This window comes from Coffea arabica, chromosome 6c, assembly GCF_036785885.1.
Source record: "Coffea arabica cultivar ET-39 chromosome 6c, Coffea Arabica ET-39 HiFi, whole genome shotgun sequence".
NCBI lineage: Eukaryota > Viridiplantae > Streptophyta > Magnoliopsida > Gentianales > Rubiaceae > Coffea > Coffea arabica.
Window position 1 is genome coordinate 4,357,837 of NC_092320.1, and position 20,637 is coordinate 4,378,473.

Consider the following 20,637-nt stretch of genomic DNA (forward strand, 5'->3'; position numbering starts at 1 on the left):
GAGGGCGAGAACCCTGGCCCAGATGAACTAGAAGGAGAAGAACTAAAAGAGTCTGAGGAGCTGCTATCTACGAGTATGGGGCTAGCTACTCTATGCCTAGGGGCTGAACTAGTGACGTCAGAACTGTCGGAACTATAAGAAGACATAAAAAGGAAAGGGGAACTTACTGGTGAAAGGAGGAGGTTGGATAAAAGGCTGATCTAAAAAGTGCCGAACTGACTCTGGGCTCTTAACGCAGGGCGACCCGACGTATTCTCGAAGGAAAAAGGGTGAAGCGGCGAACTAGGGATTGAAGGAACGAGCTGATGAAGTGAAAGAGGAGGAGTGAAAATGACGCCCGGGAGGCCTATTTATAGGCGATCCTTAGGGCGGGAAAGTGAAGGGGCGCGCATTTATTTGAACCATTCATTGGGAACCATCCCCAACCGCCATAACTGGTCGAGGTGACGTTGAGGTGACAAATACGAACCGACGCGACGGTTGCTTGCACCACTCCCAGACGAGGGCCCCACACCGAGCTGACGTGACGCCCTGAAATTTGGCCTAGATTCACGTGCATACTCGATGACTCTAGACTGAAGGGGGGGCTAGTGTAGTGGAGCCCACGTGCACTTCTGCCCGGTCCAGTAACACGTCAGCTCGGTCCAGGAGTTCCGGATAGGAGGAGCTAATCGGCCTGGCAGGTCATCCAGGAGGTCCATGCGGACGCAGCCTCCTAAGCGAATGGGCCTGATGGGCTACGAGATCCGAACTTATCGGAGCTGGATGATGGAGCCCTAGGAGGAGCTTTTCTCCAATAAGGACTCCCTGTGCTATCAGGAAACTACTACCTATGACTCTATAAATACAACGCGAGGGAGAAAACACAAGGTACGCCATTCATAGTGCAAAACTCTATTACTTTTATTTCAGATACTTACTGACTTGATCGTCGGAGTTGCTACCGGGGACAAGCCCGGCAGTTCGTTCATCTGCAGGTCGGACATCTCATCAGTTCGATCCCCAGGCCACAGCCCAGCTCGGATCTCCACTTCGGCAGTCGCATCAGCTAGCTTTCCGACAAATATTATATACTACATCTGCCGTAAATTTTGCAGTCAACCTCATGCTCAACTCCTATTTTAAGAATAACTGGAAACCTTGCTACCCACAAGTTGATACCGAACATCCTCCTCCTCTCCTTCAAAAAAAAACATCCTACTCCTCTAATCCACGTTCCCGGTGTCTTCTGTCTGGTGCTCTCGACCACAAGTACTCCTGCCAGCCAGTGCCACTACCCAACCCAGTGGTGACCTTATCCGAAGTGATGACAGAATTCAACAGGAAAAAGACCGGCAACTTCAATCTTTTTTCATGCGTCCAAGTCCGTAAACTCTAGGTAAAGCATCACCAGAAATGGGAAGCTGGAAGCAATCACACAATGTGCAAATGTCCTCGTCAAAGTAGAAAGTCCAATACCCACCCTCCACTTTTCTAACGTAGGGTCAGTAAATAATCCAGTCAAGGCGAAACTCCTCCCAAGTTGCAATTCTGTGCTTGGACGGTTGTACCTGATTCGTCAGTAGCTTTTGTAAGGACAGTTCACATGATATTTAGAGCACACAACACAAGATCAAACGCCCCCACAATCATTCCTCGATAATTTATCCATATCAAACTGGTCTTTTGACTCTAGAGCAACAGCCCGTTTCAAGAACCAAGGGGAAAAAAAAAGGGAAAAGAAATGGTGGCAGATGCATTGAGTGGTGGTGGTTGCTGGAGGGCAGTGGGTGGCTTTGGCTACCAATTGCTCACCGGTCGGTGGTTCATGGTCTTTGCCTCTAACTTAATCATGGCCGTGGCCGGCGCAACGTATATGTTTGGCCTCTATTCCGGGGATATCAAGTCATCACTAGGCTATGACCAAACATCGGTGAATTATCTTAGCTTCTTCAAGGACTTGGGTGGCAATGTCGGAATCATATCGGGGCTTATCAACGAAATAACACCTCCTTGGGTGGTTCTCATCATTGGTGCCGCCATGAACTTCGCTGGTTACTTCATGATATGGCTTGCAGTAACAGGACATGTCGCCAAACCCCCCTTGTGGCAGATGTGCTTGTATATTTGTGTCGGTGCGAGTTCTCAGACATTTGCCAATACTGGTGCGCTGGTTACTTGCGTTAAGAACTTCCCGGAGAGTCGAGGTGTAGTTCTAGGCCTCCTGAAGGGCTTTGTAGGCCTCAGTGGTGCGATAATCACGCAGCTCTACCATGCCTTGTACGGACACAACTCCAAGTCTCTTATTTTGCTCATTGGATGGCTTCCAGCAGCTGTCTCCTTCATTTTTCTCCGGACAATTCGCATCATGAAGGTCGTTCGACACGAAAATGAACTGAAGATATTCTACAACCTTCTCTACTTATCACTTGGCCTCGCTGGTTTTCTTATGATCCTAATCATCCTACAGAACAGGCTCGTCTTTACTGCAGGTGAGTATGCAGGAAGTGCTTCAGTTGTGCTTCTTTTACTCTTTGCACCCCTACTGATTGTTATCAAAGAAGAACTCAATCTTTGGAAGAGCAAGAGGCAAGTCTTGCATGATTCTTCTCAATTGAATGTGGCAACTGAAAATCCACCTCCAGTACTCCAACTATCGCTTCAGGTGGGACAACAAGAAGAGACACCACCAGCACCAGGTGATCCCTGTGCTCCACAGAACCCGGAGAAACAAGTTTCATGCTGGAGCAGCGCATTCAAGCCACCAGACAGAGGTGAGGACTATACTATACTGCAGGCACTTTTTAGCGTGGACATGATCATCCTATTCACAGCCACAACATTCGGGATCGGTGGGACCTTGACGGCAATTGATAATCTGGGTCAAATTGGCAAGGCATTAGGCTATCCTACAAAGAGCATTTCGACCTTTATTTCACTGGTGAGCATTTGGAATTATCTCGGACGTGTGACCTCCGGTTTTGCTTCTGAAATTCTGCTGGCCAAGTACAAATTTCCTCGACCTCTAATGCTAACCATGGTGCTTCTTCTCTCTTGTGCCGGCCATCTTCTCATCGCTTTTGGGGTCCCAAATTCCCTGTACGTAGCCTCAGTGATTATGGGTTTCTCCTTTGGAGCACAATGGCCACTAATTTTTGCCATCATATCAGAGCTATTTGGTCTAAAGTATTACTCGACGTTATACAATCTTGGTGCTGGAGCTAGTCCTGTTGGTGCTTATATACTTAATGTTAGAGTAGCAGGTCATCTCTATGACAAGGAAGCATTGAAACAAATGGCAGCGAAGGGACTCATCAGGAAAGCAGGGGAAGATCTAACTTGCAATGGCGTTATGTGTTACAAACTAGCCTTTCTAATAATTACTGCGGCAACCATGTGCGGGTGTGCTATTTCGTTTATTTTAGTCTTCAGAACTAGAAACTTTTACAAGGGAGATATCTACAAGAAGTTCAGGGAGCAAAGTAGCAAACCAAAGTAGTAGACCCTGGTACGCTGGGATGACCAAGGTAAGAACAGTACCACCGCCACGGCCTCCGCCTCCTTCAGCTGGATACGTCAAATACCATGCTTGATCCGGATAGTTACAGAGAATTAGGAACTGAATGTAAAGTTCGTATTCGCCTACGTCCAGGAATTGAAGAATAAATTGTTACAGTATTTGGACACCTAAATCCTAATGGCATATCCTCAATGTTCAAGATTCAACACATCCTTAGTCGCTGGTAGCTTTGTCGCAGGTTATAATAGCCAGCGCTCTTCTTTTTACTTATTCCTTTTTTTTTATCCATTACTTTTGCTCGACGAAAATTGCAGTAGCTAGCTTGTTCAAGAAAAAAATCACCGTATGTTGTCGAGCAAGAATTCAAGCTAACAGCCATGTCAGAGAGATAGTGAGAGTGGTTGTAAGCATGAGGTCTTAGATTCAAGTAACAGCCATATCATTCTAGGACCATTGGCTTGAAAGTTGGCTTCTTTACCAACTACCAGAAATTTGCAGTGATCGCTTACTTCTTTATGAGATGTTAATAATACAAAATACAACTAAATCAGGATATGTATTGTTTGCATTAGAAGCTTGCCGACATTTCGCATAAGGCTGCTTGACTTCAGAGTTATACGGCTGGTATGCAATGTTTGCATTAGAAGCTTACCTATACGAGACACTACAAAAATTTAAGGGATAATTTCAGAAACCTCTCTTGAGGTTTCTAACAATTTCACTGCCCTCCTAGAAGTTCTAAAAATTCCATTTACATTCTACAATGCTAAGACTTATCATACTTTTAATATAATAATAATAATCATGGACAGATAGATAGACAGATGGATGGATAATAGATTTTAAAACTTAGACATAAGATGAATAGCAACTTCATATAGATATCAGAGGATTAAACTCAAGGTAGACCTAACTAGAAAACCCTGTAGTCTGAAACTCCGATCCGAATCAAACATATATTTTTGTGCAGACATATTTCCAACAAAAGGACTCTGACTGTCCGTCCATTTTTATTCTACAGAAAAGCCGCATTCAAGGCAAATGCAACCAATTATTTCTGTCTCGTACAAGAGTGGTTTATCTTCCAACAATAATATAGAAGTGGGAAAATCATTTTGATTGAACGAGCAAGCGATACTGATTCTCAGCAGGCCCACTTAGCCTTCTCTTTTGACTTCTTGAAATGGAGGTGTAACTGATTGGCCTGTAATAGTTACACGTACACTCATCACCTGAACATCAATCGCAACCATAGCATCCGTGCAGTTCTGTGCATTCCTCAGGAGTCTGGGCCAAAGTGTCTGCAGAAGTCTTAACCACTTGTTAAATGCATTCAACAAGTTTAGTAGTTCAACAATCACATCGAGTAGAAAACTAGATGATCAGGGAGGAAGAATGAGCAAATGGATAGTCAAGCTGACAATTTGCTGAAGAGAAATTTAAATGTGACACTTTCATTTTCTCTCTACATGGCGTTGGTAGAGCTTGGAATAGCAAATTTCCAAACTCACTTCTAGATTTATATTGAGTCTGGCAACTAGAGTTCAGGCAACTATATTCCTACATAACAGAAATCCCGCGGCTCCTCCACATGCCTAACAACAGCCACTAACTTAGTGAATATACCCGAATCTTTGTCTTTGGTTTTTTACCTGGATAATTTGTCAGTTTCAATGGAGCCAAACCAACTAATTATAATTTTCTCAATCCCTGATCCAAAGGATCATCGGTGGGCAATCAAATTGCCCAAATCTTTTACCTCCTTGATGAAACAGTCAGGATCAAGTTAGTCTGAGTCAAGCTATTGTTTCTGTGGTAAAGAAGTCTAGGGTTCGTTTGCGAGTGGAAGATTTGGATAGAAAAGAAAGGGAAAGAAGAGAAAGTTTACTTTTGTTTCATTTGTTAGTTTTAAGCAGGAAAGAAAAGAAAAGAAATGGAAAGATGAATAGTTAAGAAAATGCTTCCTCCCAAATCGGAAAGAAATGGGAAGAAAGTTTGGAGAAAGCTTGATATTTTTTTTTAAAATGCCTATTTTGTCCTTAAAAAGGTTTTGAACAAATATTTAATGACTTTTATGTCCAAAATCATTCCACTAATTCTCAAAATTTCCAAACAACATAACAATCTCTTCCCTTCTCTTCTCTTCTTTCATAACTTAAGCTTTCCCTTCTTTTCTTTTCTATCCTAAACTCCCAAACTAAGCCTAAGGTGGAAAGAAAATATTGGAAGGAGTCCTTTTGGGCCAGAATCCACTTGCCAAGTGTAGTAGTTTAGAAAAAATAGTGGATGCTTAAACCCCAAAAGTTTTGGTACAGCCATATTTACGGTTCAAAGGCAATATTTCTAATCACAGAAGGGTGTGAAGGTTCAGAAGCTGCATGTAAGAGCTTGTGGAAGATGCAACAATAAAAGGGAAGCCTATACAAAAAGGAAACCTTAAACCATGTAACTTTTTTACTTATGCAGCTCATCATTTCTTCAAGGAGGTCTTTAGATTTATCTAAATTGAGGTGAAATTTGTACTTGGCTATCTGTGCAAACGATTGCTGAACTTTAACAAGAGTTTCTTTTGGTCAATTGAACATTTTTCCATATTAAATTGATAATCCAACTATTGCAGGTGTCACATTCTACTGATTTAGTCAATTTCATCCATTAGCTTCTTTAACTAAGGACCCTATATCTAGATTACTCATCTACTCTAGGGTATTTTAGTCAGTTTGATTCACCCAAATATGAGTTTTTACCAATTCAGGAAGAAAAGAGAAGAAAACTTTTCTCATGGACAACATCAAGAAGCTAGCAGCGGAAATTTTAATAACACTCCTACCATTAAATACAGTTGATGTACTCACCCTTTTTGTTGTGTGGTACATAACATCACAGCTAACAGACTTAATTCCCAATTTGCTCACTCACAAGCTCAAGTAAAGTGCGATAATTTGGTGGAGGTAGCCCAGATAAATCTGTTACGAAGAACAGTCCAAGATTATGATGTTCTCCGAAGTGCACTATTGCCATTCAAAAAATCACTTGCTTACGTAGTGGTGTACTGGAGCTATATTATTTTCCTTTAGGGCAAAATACACTTTGCCCCTATGGTTTAGCAATTTTTCTTATATATCTCCATAGTTTCAAAAGTTATATATAACCCCATCATAGTTTAAATTAAAGTGTCAAAGTGACGAAAATGATAATTTGTAATGGAACATATGAAAATGTTGAATTTACCCTTGTTTAAAAATTAAAATGGCTGAAATGACCAATAAATATAAACATAATATGTATGGCACTCTAATTTCGTATGATTTTTTATTTTATCATGTAAACCTGTTATGGTTTAGTGTTTTACCATATAACCCACTTATAGTTTTCAAAATATATACACAACCCCCTGTAGTTAATAAATAATTTTTAATTTTACATAGGGGTACTTTTGATATTTTAGTTGATTCCGTTATGAAATACAAATTCCGTCATTGTAATACTTTAATCCAAATTATGAAGAGGTTATGTATGACTTTTGAAACTATAAGAGAATTATCTGAAAAGCGCTAAATCATAGGGGATAAACGGTATTTTGCCCTTTCCTTTAACCAGAGATTTACAATCAACTATAATGACCAAAAACTGGTTCTTGGATCATTTTGGAACGGGGGGCTATCCATCGGGAAGTAAGACGTACACGAGTTTTAAAACTGTTCAGGACAAATTTATGGGATTCAACTTTGAAAAAAATTGAGTTCCTTAAATTTATGCATGTTAACGGGTTGAATTTAATATACTTGAGTAGGGTTTGTATTGTAAATTTTTAAATCCAGACGTTACCCAAATCAGACCTGTAAGAGACCCAGGCCCAAAACTTAGTATGAAATCAATACTCCTTCATTGAAACTGACAAATCGGGATTGTATTCATGTCCAAGAACAAGCAGCCAAAATTTAGCATGAAATCAAAATATTCTTTCACCTCCTAAAACCGTTACAAAAAACTGGCCATGTCAATGTTTCATTTTAGGTAATAATCAATATTTTTAAACTCGGATCAGAGAGTGAACCGAAAAACCTTTCGATTCACGGTTTGATCAGTTCAATCGATTTGATCTCTGTTTAAAGGTTTAATAATTTTTTATTCATTTCAGTATTAAGAATTTTGAAAAAAATTAAAATATTTATTTTAAAAAATAAATACTTAATAAAAATCTATTAAACCTCCCAATTTTTATCATTTTTTATCTGTTCAACTGATTCCTGATCAATTTTGATCGATTCAATTAATTATTTGATTTTTTAATTAAATCGGGCTGGACACATGACCAATTTGTGGTTCAATTGGTCGAGCTGGCCAGTCCGATCCAACTTTCAAAACATTGGTAACAAAGAGGTGACATCGGCCTACTTCTTGGTCACCCCGCATTCTGCCTATGCCAATACCAACCCAATTGGTCACTCGGGGCCAGTCGAGCTCCCAAATGGGGTACCCAAGCCATGGATCTCGTGAAGGAAGATCTCGTTAACATCATTGATGTAACTTGTGCCATCTAACACTATAGCGGGCTACCTCTGTCAAATTCTGGCCCGTTGGTTCCACTATCCAATCGATTACTAAGCCTCGACGAGAGATTGGGCAGCAAAACCCATTTTCTGACTCAAAATTTTGGCCAATAGTACCCCGATTCATTCATCGTAGGAACCTTGGAGTTTAAATGGCACTCCCTCCGTCCCGTTTTGTTAGTCTTAGTTTTTTTTTTCACACAGATTAAGAAAGTGTAATTAATTTGGTTGGAAACATAAATTTAGATCAATAATTTTCTAAAATACCCTTATGCTAATCACGAAGAGTGCCAATTAATATCAGTTACAGCTAATGGGTTAGTATTGGAAAAACTCAATGTATTCAATGTAGTGGGTTAGTATTTAATAACAATGTATTAATAACAAGATATTTAATAAGGGTATTTTAGACAATTTGAAAGATTACTATATTTCTTAATGGGAAAGGGTACTACAATTTGAGACAGACGAAAAAGGAAAACAAGACTATCAAAGCACTTGGGACGGAGGGAGTAAAATAAGAAAGGAAAATGGAAAAATAACCTTGGAGACACAAGTTAGGCTTGGTAGTTAGTATGTACTAAAGAGCACATCACATGCTTTAGACGACGGGATGCAAATTCAAATTATACGCTGACAAGGCAAAGCATAAACTCATCATTACCAAGAATCGAGAGAAATGAATGAATGAAGGCACTTGGACTCGCAAGGAACCGGTCTCCTTTAACTGTCGTAGGAGTCTTAATTAGTGGGAGACTCCCTCCGGTGGAATTGGACTTTAAGCCAAGTCACACTGACCAATTAAGCTCTTTGAGTGAGGGAGTTGATGGTCGGTCAAGTCATGCCTGCCGAGAGCCGACGGCGCTCTCTGGTCTTTGAATTCTGCTTGGTCAGGCGCCTTGTTACGTTCCCTATCTTCTCTTCTTTCGTACGCCAAAAAAAAAAAAAGGAAAAAAGGACTTCTTTCTCTTTTAATTTTATATTCGGTTGGCCTTTTCTTATTTTCACCCTTGGTAACTTAATTAAGGCCCTGTTTGCAGATAAATTTTTTGCTAAGTTTATCTGCTACAAGTTTTTTAAAAATTGTAATTACAGTAACTTCAAAAAATTTTTCACAAATTTTAAACTATACACTTCAAAATATTCAAAAAAAAAAAAAACACACTTCAAAAATTGTTTAAAAAACTTCTACAGTAATGTACAGTAAAATTTTAGACAAACACCAAAAAAAACTCACTTATCAAACGGGGTCTAAGTTTCATACATCGTTGTCAAAGAAAGAAAGGGAAACCCAGAAAAACTTTTTAACCTATCAAAAATGGAAAATAAGAAAAAAGAAAAAGACGTGTTTGGATAGCTATTTTTTATAAAAAAATTACTTTATACATTTCTTAATTATTTTTAAAATCTCGCATTCATCACATTGTTATAGTATTTTTTTTTTTACAAAAAAATCAAACTATCAATTAAGTACAAATCATTGCAGAGCAAAATCGCTGAAACATACTCCAACCTTTCCAAACCTCTAGCCCACAATACCTACACACACACGCTCCCGTTTGCCTGCTTGTAATGGATTCGATTATTTATTTAATTTCACGCATATAAAAAAGTGTAGCCATTCTCCCTATTCATGCATTTTACGTGCCTAAAATAAAGTAAAAACATTTTATCTGATCATCTTCCGATGCCAAGTTTAATTTTTTTTTTGGGTTATGTTCTTTGGGATCTTCTATCATGTACCTAAAGTACGGGTGCAAACGAATCGAGCTGCTCGCGAGTCGTTCGATTCAAGTTCGACTCGATCTCAATCAATATCGAGTTCGAACTGATCGAATCAAAGTCGAACTTGAACTCGACTTCAAAATATTAAGTTCGTTAACTCACAAGTCGACTCATGAGCTCGCGTATATATATATATATATTCCTTTTTTTATTTTTATTTTAATAGTAAAATTACATAAATATTCTTAATATTTTATTATTTATTAAGAAAAAATATTATTTTATGTATATTTTTTAAAAAATAATTATTTTTGTTCAAGCTCGAGCTCGAGTTTTAAAATTGTCAACTTGCCAAACTCGAGCTTGAATTCGAATCCAATAAAATTAAATCAAGATTCGACTTAATTAGATCAAAATTCAATTCGACTCGACTCATTTGTAACCTTACCTGAAGTCAGGCATAAGAGAAGTAGTGGATAGGGTATCACTTTTTATTGGTACAACGCAATGTTTGAAGTGAATAAACGTAGTAGGTTTGTTTGAATTCAGGAAGGAAAGAAGGATCGGTGATACTACACTGGCACCACACTCTTAAAGAACTTGAGACAACTGAGGAACAGAATCCTGCAACTGTGAGATTAAGACCTTTTAGTGGCTAATGGAGTACTTACTTTGGTTCAGACTCAGACCTCATACTTATCTGCGATGCGATTGGGGAGAGGGACAATCCCATGTGTCCTCTCTGCATTCCCATATTTTGACCTCGGCCCACGTGTACACCCACATTTATCTAAGGTTTATAATAGTTAAGCGCTCCCGATTATCAAAAAAGGGCAAAAAAAAAAAAAAGAAAAACAGATAATCGATAAAATCCGATTCGATTTACTTCTCTCCCAATCCTTCACAATTTCTCTGTTGAAAATAATCAAAACAAAAATTGATAAGTAAAAGTCGTTTTCGGTAAGAAATTCCAGAAAATGGCAAAAAAAAAAAAAAAAAGAATCTCCAATGATTCGTCCTCGCCATGCCCACTTTAATTTATCTCCAATTTCCTCTCTCTCTGCCTCTCTCTCTTTCCGTTACCTCATTCTTTCTCTGTCTAAAATATTTACATAGATATATATGTAAATCTATATCTCTATTTCCCTCTCTCTAATCCGTTTTCTCAATTTAATCGCCGGGAAAATTTCCATCCTCTTCCTCCGATCACCTCTCCGGCGATCCATGAGCTCAGCTCCAATCCATCCCCTACCTTACAGCAATCGTTTCCCTCTGTTTCCAGAAGTAGATCCATTCACATTCAAATTCGACACCCTTGCTACAGAGAAACTGAAACTTGGAAATTTTCTAGGGTTTTGATCTTTAATGCTCTTAATTATTGTTTGATTTTTTCTTAATTTGGTTATTTATGTATTTAACGGATATATAGCATCTGGGGTTAGGGTTTTTGGATTTGATTGGGAGGGAGGAATGTTTAACAAAATTATAAGAAGAGGGCACCGTAAGGTGTCCAAATCAGATGGCGCGGATTACGGTTACGCACCCCCTGGTGGTGGAAGGAGTTCCGGCTCCGTTTCCACTTCCAATGTGGTGGTTAACCACGCCTCTCGTGGTGGAGCTCTTTCCAATTCCGGACAGCTTACGACAACAATGCCTGCTGCAGCGCCTTTGCCCCCTTCCGGGACCATCGAGAGCCTGCCTTTGTTCCGGGATGTGCCAGTCACTGAGCGTCAGAATTTGTTCTTGAAGAAACTGCAGATTTGTTGCTTCCAATTTGACTTTTCTGATACGTTGAAGATGGTTAGGGAGAAGGAAATCAAGAGGCAAACTCTGGCGGAGCTGGTGGATTACGTACAATCAGGGTCGGGGAAAATTACGGAGAGTAACCAGGAGGAAATGGTGAGGATGATTTCATTGAATATATTCCGGTGCTTACCTCCTGCTTCGCATGAAAATACAGGGTCTGAGAATGTAGACCCTGAAGAGGAGGAGCCGTATCTCGATCCCGCGTGGCAGCATTTGCAGCTAGTATACGAATTGCTGTTGCGATACGTGGTTTCATCTGATACGGATACTAAGGTAGCCAAGAGGTACATTGATCATTCATTTGTGTTGAAGCTACTGGATTTGTTTGATTCTGAGGATCCAAGAGAGAGGGAGTATTTGAAAACCATTCTTCATAGGATATATGGGAAGTTCATGGTGCACAGGCCATTTATTAGGAAGGCTATAAATAATATCTTCTATCGGTTTATATACGAGACAGAGAGGCACAGTGGGATTGCGGAACTGCTGGAGATTCTCGGAAGCATAATTAATGGGTTTGCATTACCTATGAAGGAGGAGCATAAGTTGTTTCTTGTACGGGCACTTATACCACTCCACAAGCCAAAGCCGATTGCTTTATATCATCAGCAGTTATCATACTGCATCGTTCAGTTTGTTGAAAAGGATTACAAGCTGGCGGATACAGTCATAAGGGGTTTGTTGAAATACTGGCCAGTCACTAATTGCCAGAAGGAAGTTCTCTTTCTAGGGGAACTCGAAGAAGTGCTAGAGGCAACACAAGCTGCTGAATTTCAACGTTGCATGGTCCCTCTTTTCAGACAGGTAGCTCGTTGCCTCAACAGTTCTCATTTTCAGGTTTGTGGCAAACTTTTGGATTTTAGTCTGTTATTATTTCAGCACAGAGCTACAGTTCGGATAAACTGATCGCTTCAGATTCCTTGCAATTGTTGCTTAAAATGTATTTATGCATTGTAACATTCTGATGCTTTATAACCTTGTATAAATTTCATTAATCCAACTTCTTCCAAATAGCTACATCTGGAAACTAAGTCTTTTACTGTCGTATAGCTGTATTTAGAAACTTTAACTGTCAGATGGATGCTGATTTAGAAACTATAACGCTGTTTTTGTTTTCACTAACTCATTGAGCCGTTTATATTTGAGCCACTAGGCATTTTATTGTTCCTCATTGTTTGTGTGCGTGCCTTTTTTTTTTATTTTTTCCCAAAATTCAGTTGGTGGTAATACTTTTGTCTTTCACGTGATTAGTTCCCTTTCATGTGGTTAATCTGTCTCAGTTTCTTTTGCATTGTACACTTGACATATCCAGGTGATATATCTTTAGTGGAGGGTCTGAGAGATGGTGCCCAAATGCTTAACCTCTAGAATCCCTTTTTTGTATAAGCATATATTTGCAACCCAGTCTTTTCCCCTCTACAACGTTGATGACCTTTTGTACCTGCTTAGCAGTGCAACTGGGTCTGTTCATAGAACTATGTTAAAAGCATTTAGATATCTTACGTGAAATTCTACTTTTTCTTTCTTTTCATACTGAATTTGACTTGTATGATAAACTTCCGTGCAATGTGTTTGTAAGTTATTGTTTGCAACGTAGGCAGTTTGGGAATGTTGTGCTAAAGGGATAAAACATGGTTCCCCTTCTGCTATCAATTTTGCTGATGATGTGAGAAGTATTAAGAGTTATTTATGTGGTTCATCTTTATGCCCTGATTGAGCCTTGTTCTTGTGGCTGCTTCATGTTGGATGCGCTTGTGATTAAATTTGTGATTTTGCCTCCTCGCTGTCATCTATACGATTAACCTAATGGTTGCACCTTTGTCATTGTTATGGATTTTTTGCCCATATGTCTTGTTAATTGATCCTTTCTGGAGTTCTGTTGCATCTGTTGGTGATTATGCTAAAGCTCAACTGTTTCACACAGCTGGTATCAGCTTAAGTAGATTTTGATGGGATCCAGCTAAACTTTTTGATATATTTGATGTTAAGGATTCTGTAGGAATTCTTTTGTTGGAACAATTATTTAGTAGCATTAGTTGCTGCTTGTCACTAAGGAGCAGGTTCGATAGCCACAATTACAATGCCAGTGTTGCTTGTGCTTGGTATTGTAGGTTAATAAAGAAAGTGCTTTGTTTAAAGTGCTGGTTATCACCTTGGACAGCATTTGTGGTACGAGCGTATTACGTTAATAAAGATGCACTTCTTTTGACTCTGTCTTCATTATCAATATTCTGCTGCAGTGGAATACGAAAGTTGACTACAATCATAGCATAAATTTTTGCTTTCCCTTTCTTTTCTAATATGTAAATGATATGTAAAAGGATTGTGTGATCTAACAAGATATCAGCATATTTCTTGTTTATATTATTTGGCAGAGGCTGTTACGGATTAGATTTAGTTTGTAAGATATACTGAAATTTGAAATTCTTTTTCTTTTTCTTTTTTTGGAGACCATTTGATGCTATTTTACAGCCTGTGCTGTAGAATTATGAAATGAATAATATTTGCACGCTATAGTGTAAAATAGTGCAGGATGCAAGTAAAGATCCTCATCCATCTTTGCAATTTTACTATTTTGGCATCTTAGATTTTTGTTGGCTAGTATCATAGTATACATGCAAGAGATTTTATGTCTACTAGATCCTTTCTAAGGCTATACATAATTTTAGGTTGCCGAACGAGCTCTCTTCTTGTGGAATAATGAGCACATTGTGAGCTTAATAGCCCAGAATCGGAATGTGATATTACCAATTATATTTGAAGCTTTGGAAAAGAACATACAGTCTCACTGGAATCAGGCAGTGCATGGGTTGACTGTAAATGTCAGAAAAATGTTTTTGGAGATGGATGTCGAGTTATTTGAGGAGTGCCAAAGGCAGTATGCAGAGAAAGAAGCCAGAGCCAAAGAGTTAGAAGAGCAGCGACAATTGACATGGCAAAGATTGGCTGCTGCTGCAGCACAAGGGGGCTGAATGGATGTTGTCATGGAATACCTGATCTCTCCAGGTGGTATAGATTGCTTACCAGATTAATGGATGCATGATCCATGGACACGCTCTTCTCTTATTGATGGTATTCTTTCTTTTTACTCTTTAAATTTTCATTTTGCCTGAGCATTGAAGATAATGGGTGATGTAGCAGGCATGTAATTTAGATGTATTAAAATTTCTGATCATGTTCCCCAAATTAAGAGAGGTTTGTGCAATATCTCTTGTATTTGTTATACGTTTTCCACCAGATGAGGGAAATATTAATTCTCTTGTATTTGTACTTTCAATAGCGGTCTTGTTTTCTGTCGATGTAGTTGTTTGAACCATACCTCTTCCCCTCTCCCTCTATCTAGAGAAGCATTCACTAGGAGAAGTTACAGTGATTTAGTGGAATACTTTCATTGCTTATAGTGAGTATACTCTCTGCCTGTTTTGTGATGCATTCCTTATACTTGATTCCTAAAATGAAGAAGTAGGATTAAAAGGTCGTGCTGTTGTGGAAGAGCTGAAACTAAGAAAATATTTAAGGATGGCCAGTCCATGATGGTACATGATTTAGATTGCGTTTTGGTTACTTTGATGTTGAAAATTTTGGACGTTACTGGTCCAATTAGCTTCAATTTTGTTTATAGCTTCTCGAGCACAAGTGCTTTTCCGTGAATCTACGAGACAAAATGCCTGATAGGCGCTAGATACTGGGGACAGGGTTAGGTGGTTAAATGATAGAGCTGCTACGTTCCACGCATCTCCTTGGCGAAGCAATGCCGTCGGGTTTGCTTGAAAAGTGGCGTACTACTTGCATGCGATGCGATCTACTATTATATCTTTCTAAACATCAAGAGCATGGCTAATTTCTTTGATTATATTTTGGCAAACACGGTCGATTTTTTGTTATTCTTCACGATTATGATAACTTACAAAAGGGGATTAGAAAGGTGAAGGTATGAAATTTGGATTGCATAGATGTTTGGCTTTACGTGGTTAACGTCCAGGGGGTTATGGGATCTCTTATGGCAAATGTAACAGCAGACGGGGCGGGGACAAACAGAGAAAAAGAAAAATAAATAGTACTAAATAAAAGGGATGTAAGCCACGAAATTCTCACTTCTTGATAAGGTCCTAATTCGCTTATCAGCGCCGCGCCAGTCATGAGATGAGCCCTCAATCGTTACCCACCCACCCACCCCCCCTCCCTCCTCCCCCTGATTATAGCGTCCGTTTGTCATCTGCCAGCCGGCCACGGAAGATTTTAGTGGATCTACTTTATGAATTAGCACTTTCATATAGTATTTTGATTGAATTCGGGGCTTTCTCACATTGGAGTGAGATGATGAAATAGGTAGGTACCTTCTTCAACAGATACATCCGATCGAAGTAAATACAGCCATTGAAGAGGTGATTTTCGGGTTCAACAAGTAATATCTGAATGTGGGAGTAACTCTCTTGAAATGGGTACGGTCCCATAGAAGTCACCTGCTCAAATTCTCAGAAGTGGGGTAAAGTCTCCCGATTCACCTCCGACGATCTAGTTAGTCTAGTTTTAAGAGGAAAGTTGGAGATTTTAAATATAGTGCTTCTTACAATGTTGAAAGCGTCTCCCTTTCTTTTGAGTGGGATCCCAGTATTTATAGGAGACAAATGGGAAGGAATGGCGGTAGGGATCAATTTCATAAGTCTTGGCGGATTGAGCGTGTCAGTTTGTCCCATCAAGTCTATCGGACAGGTCCCATCAGATGTCTTGTCTTCCTGCAGGTGTCAGACTGTGATCTGTTCTTAGCTGTCCCATCAGACTGGGACATCATCCCAAACCGCTCCGTGGACTGGGATGATCGGGTCGAATGGCGGACTTGACTGTGCAACTCACCTCGGTACGGTAGGCCAAAGTGAAAGACGAAGAGCCTTATTGCCAAGGAGGATACGGGCCCAAAAGAACCGAGGTGGTTGAGCCGAGTCGAAACAACCACACTCACTAAGCCCCCCAAGCTTCGAGAGGGAATAAGCGGGTTGGTTGCCTTCTGAGGCTTCTATGTGGATACAGTGGACCGTTGATATGCCAGGACAAGTTGAAGGGACGTGTAACGTCTGTCAGTTATGATGGTAGTACGAAAAGACGCGTGACGGGAAGTCAGAACGTCAGTCAATTATTAATGGGAAGAGTGATAGCGTGTCCTTTGGAAATCCGAGGGATGTCTTTTCGTCTTCTCTTGCCTTGGGAATTTCGAGGGACGTCGTCCTTTCATATTCTAAGGTTCCATTAGTATAAATAGGGGAATTCCGCCTTGCCATTATCTTTTTACCACAAGAATTTATAGTGACCTTTTTGGTGAGTGTCTGAGGCCAGAACAAGCGTCCGAGATCAGATTGAGTGTCTGAAGTTAGAATAAAGACCCGAAGTGCTTCAGGAGCTCATCTCAGTTCTTCTTTTCCCCTACCAACAGTAAGTTCACCACTTCTCAATCTTTTTTCCCATGACATTGTTCAAGTAGCCCATACACAAAGAAATAGTCAGACCAGATTTTGAAATAACCGAGAGGCCTAACCCCGTTGAGGAGGAGGAGGGTTCATCTGTCTCGGGGGAAGAAGGTACCAAAGTTCAAGGCGAGGAGGAAGCCCCACCAAACCCCAGCCAGGAAGGATCAGAGGCATTGTATAATGACAACCTCGGATCCGAGATGCCCGTAGACGAGGGAGTGCAGGAGCCGGCCACTCCTCCGGATTTGTCAACCGTGGATTTCGGCCAACTTCCTTTGTTCAATAGCGTTATCGGGCTCGCGGCGGCAAATGAGGTGATCCGTCGGTACCCCTTCCACCAGCATTATAGCATTTACACACCCAGGGCCGACCAGGCAACCGAGCGGCCTCCAGAGGGAAGGGTGGCCGTCTATATTGACCAGCTGGAAGCTGGATTAAGGATACCCACCACAAGATTTTTTCGCGACGTCCTGAGATAATGGGGTGTTAGAATCACCCAGTTAGCTTCGAACGCAGTACGGATACTAGTTAGGTTTGAGATGCTCTGCCGGGAACAGGAGAAAAATCCCACCGTGAACCTCTTTCGCCGCTGCTACATCATCAAGAACAGCTGGAGCGAGAAGGATTGGTTCTACTTTAGCAATGAAACAAAAATGTGCCGAAACTGATGGTGAACGCTCCCTCATCAATCAAGGAATGGAAGAATAATTTTATATTCGTCCCAACTGAGGACTTCTCCCAAGGCTTCTGGTGGAGATCTCCTACTTCGGCCAAGGATAAATCTCCCGATCAGCATGACGAGGAGAGTTTTTGCAAACTCCTCGGATCAGGTCAAAGACTGAACAGCTGGGCTTATCCTGAGGCAGTCTTGGTAGACGGCGGGATCAGCCGAGCTCTTGTCAACCCAGATCGTCCTCCCTGCTTCTCTACTTGACTCCAGAAACACTGTATTTTTCAATTCATAGCTTTTCTTTTCTTTCCTTTGATTCTAAAGTAGTAATCCTTCTTCCTTGTGCAGTGGTGAAAGTTTCGGGTGCCCCAGTCGGCACTCCGGTATTAGTTGTTCTCGAGGACATCACGAGGATCTCGGTCATTCCTAAGACAGTAGTTACCCGAGGTGTAACGATCGCCGCTCCTCTGTCGGGTCGGGGTAAGCGGCTTAAAGTTACCGAGTTGCCGGTTACGGGGTTATCCTTCTGGAACCGGTATCACATGTCATCCCAACCTGCGGGAGAAGGCAAAAAGCACCCCGGGTGGCGCTGGTGTCCGGAGTGGGACATCAGCGTCAATGACCGCTGCAAGGATCCCAAGGTGGCCCATCACCTCCAGTTTGCCCTGGGAGCATGCCTTTGCCACTAGACTCAACTCTGACGAGCTAATGCAAAGTGCTTCGGTGGCTTGGGTTTCTACCTCGGCGTTCTTCTCCGAGCTGATGCAGATGTACACCAATATGGTTGAGAACCAACCTTCATCCGAACTCTTGGACAAGGTATCTCTGTTGGAAAAACAGCTGAAGTTGGCCGAGATGGAAAGGGATCAGGCCTTCAAGCAACGGGACACTGCGGTGGTTGAGGTGGAGCAGGCTGAAACCACGATGAATTTCTTGAAGACTGCCTTGGAAGAAGAGAAGAACAAGCATTTTGAAGAGGAGCAGTCCTCCAATGAGGCAATTGACAAGGCTGGGAGCTCAGCTGTGGAGGCCTTCAGCACCTCCGAGGCGTTTATGTGTGATCTCGGCGAGTTAACTTTGCCAAGCTTCAAGTTCGACTACATTTCAACCATTCAAGATGCTGCTCCCCATCTCACCTCGGAACAACTGGACTTGCTCAAAGACAAGGACAACTATAATGAGGATGCCAAGGATTTGTGTGATCACATAGTTGAGGGCATCCAAGCCGGAAAGAATCTGACCAAAGTGCGGGAGGAGTTCAATAGCGAGATGGCTAATTTCGAGCCGAATCCGGAGGGTAGCGGAGTAGGAGAAGAGACCGGCACCGGAGAGGGAGAGGGCTTGGCTGAGATGAGGGGTTTTTAGATGAGCCTTTCACCTCAGCATTTTGTACTTGAAACTTTTTGTAATAGTTATATTTTCTATGAAATCGCTTCTTCTGTTTTCATTTCTACTTGCTCTCTTCTATTTGCTCTCACTTATTCCCCATTTATTTGTCCCCCTGCATTCTTTAACAACACGGGATAGTGATGTTAAGAAAATAATTAGGTGAATAAAAGATACTTCGCAAGTAGTCCAACATGAAATATGGATAATTTAAGGATAATACAATTTAAGATTCTCGTCATGCCAAGTTCGAGGTACCAGAGTACCATTCCGGTAAGCCAATTTACAATAACCATTCTGACTAACCTCAACTACAAGTTATAGTCCTTCCCACCTCGGAGTTAACTTACTTTGGGGCTTAGTCCGGCTGACGGAGTTCTTTCGCAGGACCAGATCTCCCGGATTAAACCGGAGGTGCCTGATACGGGCATTATAGTAGTTAGTTAGGATCTTTTTGTACACGGCAACCCGGGCTGCAGCGGCATCTTTCCTTTCCTCGGCGAGATCGAGATCTAGTCTTCCTTCTTCATCATTCGTCTCGACAGTGAAAGGCGCCATTTGCGGACTCGGAGTAAGGAATTCTGTCGAAACTAATGTTTTGGACCCATAAGTTAATGAGAATGAAATTTCTTGGGTAGTTGACCTCGGTGTAGTTCGGTAGGACCACAGCACGCTAGGGAGTTCATCTATCCAGGACAATCCGAGCTGATGTAGCCTAGTCTTGAGACCATAGAGAAGTGTCCGGTTGAAGTTCTCGACTTGTCCATTCGCTTGGAGGTGTCCTACCGAGGTGAAGTACTGTTTAATTCCGAGGTTGTTGCACCATGCCTTGAAAGGGTTATCCACAAATTATTTTTCATTGTCAGATATGATTACTTAGGGTAATCCGAAGCGATAGACGACACATTTTCAGAAGAATTTTTAAACAGCCAGGCCGATTATACTCTGCAGGGACTCAACTTCTACCCATTTGGTGAAGTAATCTACAACTACCACCACATAGGCGTAGCCGCATACGGCTCGAGGAAATGATCCAATGATATCTGTCCCCCACTGCTCAGAAAACCAATGAGACGTGATATGGACCATGAAATTAGTTGGTTGATGGTGTTCTGGCGGATGGTGCTGGCAGAAAGGGCAGCAAATGACCAGGAATTGGGCATCTCGCCTGATGGTTGGCCAAAAATAGCCAAGAAGCAAGGCCTTTTTGACTAACATTCGTTATCCAACATGTGCCCCACATAGCCCTTCGTGTATGCTCTTCAGGATGTTTTCCCCTTCCTCAGAAGTAATGCACTTCAACCACGGTCCAAAATAAGATCTTTTGTATAAGTAGCCATCGCGGAGTGCAAATCGAGTTGACTTGCGCTGGATTTTTCTTGCCTCGACTTTGTCGTCTGGAAGAATACTGTAACCCAAGAATTTGACTAGAGGGTCCACCCTAAGCTAATCGGATAGACTTTGTCTTCTAGGTAATCTTGTTCAGATAAGACTTCCACGAGAACAGTCTTGTTGAGCGTGGAGAACGAGGTGGAA

At 41.1% G+C, this 20,637-nt stretch overlaps 2 protein-coding genes across 2 annotated transcripts; both read left to right on the forward strand.

Moving 5' to 3' along the window:
- The first annotated feature begins 1,262 nt into the window (after window positions 1-1,262).
- Window positions 1,263-3,671, forward strand: LOC113696067 (protein NUCLEAR FUSION DEFECTIVE 4). The gene has a single exon (XM_027215391.2). The coding sequence runs from the start codon at window positions 1,724-1,726 to the stop codon at window positions 3,476-3,478; it is 1,755 nt and encodes a 584-aa protein (XP_027071192.1). The 5' UTR covers window positions 1,263-1,723; the 3' UTR covers window positions 3,479-3,671.
- Window positions 3,672-10,869: 7,198 nt separating this feature from the next.
- On the forward strand, window positions 10,870-14,860 carry LOC140008300 (serine/threonine protein phosphatase 2A 57 kDa regulatory subunit B' beta isoform-like). The gene is made up of 2 exons (XM_072052206.1): window positions 10,870-12,420; window positions 14,253-14,860. Exons 1-2 carry the CDS (start codon window positions 11,248-11,250, stop codon window positions 14,553-14,555), a joined length of 1,476 nt encoding a protein of 491 aa, XP_071908307.1. The 5' UTR covers window positions 10,870-11,247; the 3' UTR covers window positions 14,556-14,860.
- Window positions 14,861-20,637: the final 5,777 nt, after the last annotated feature.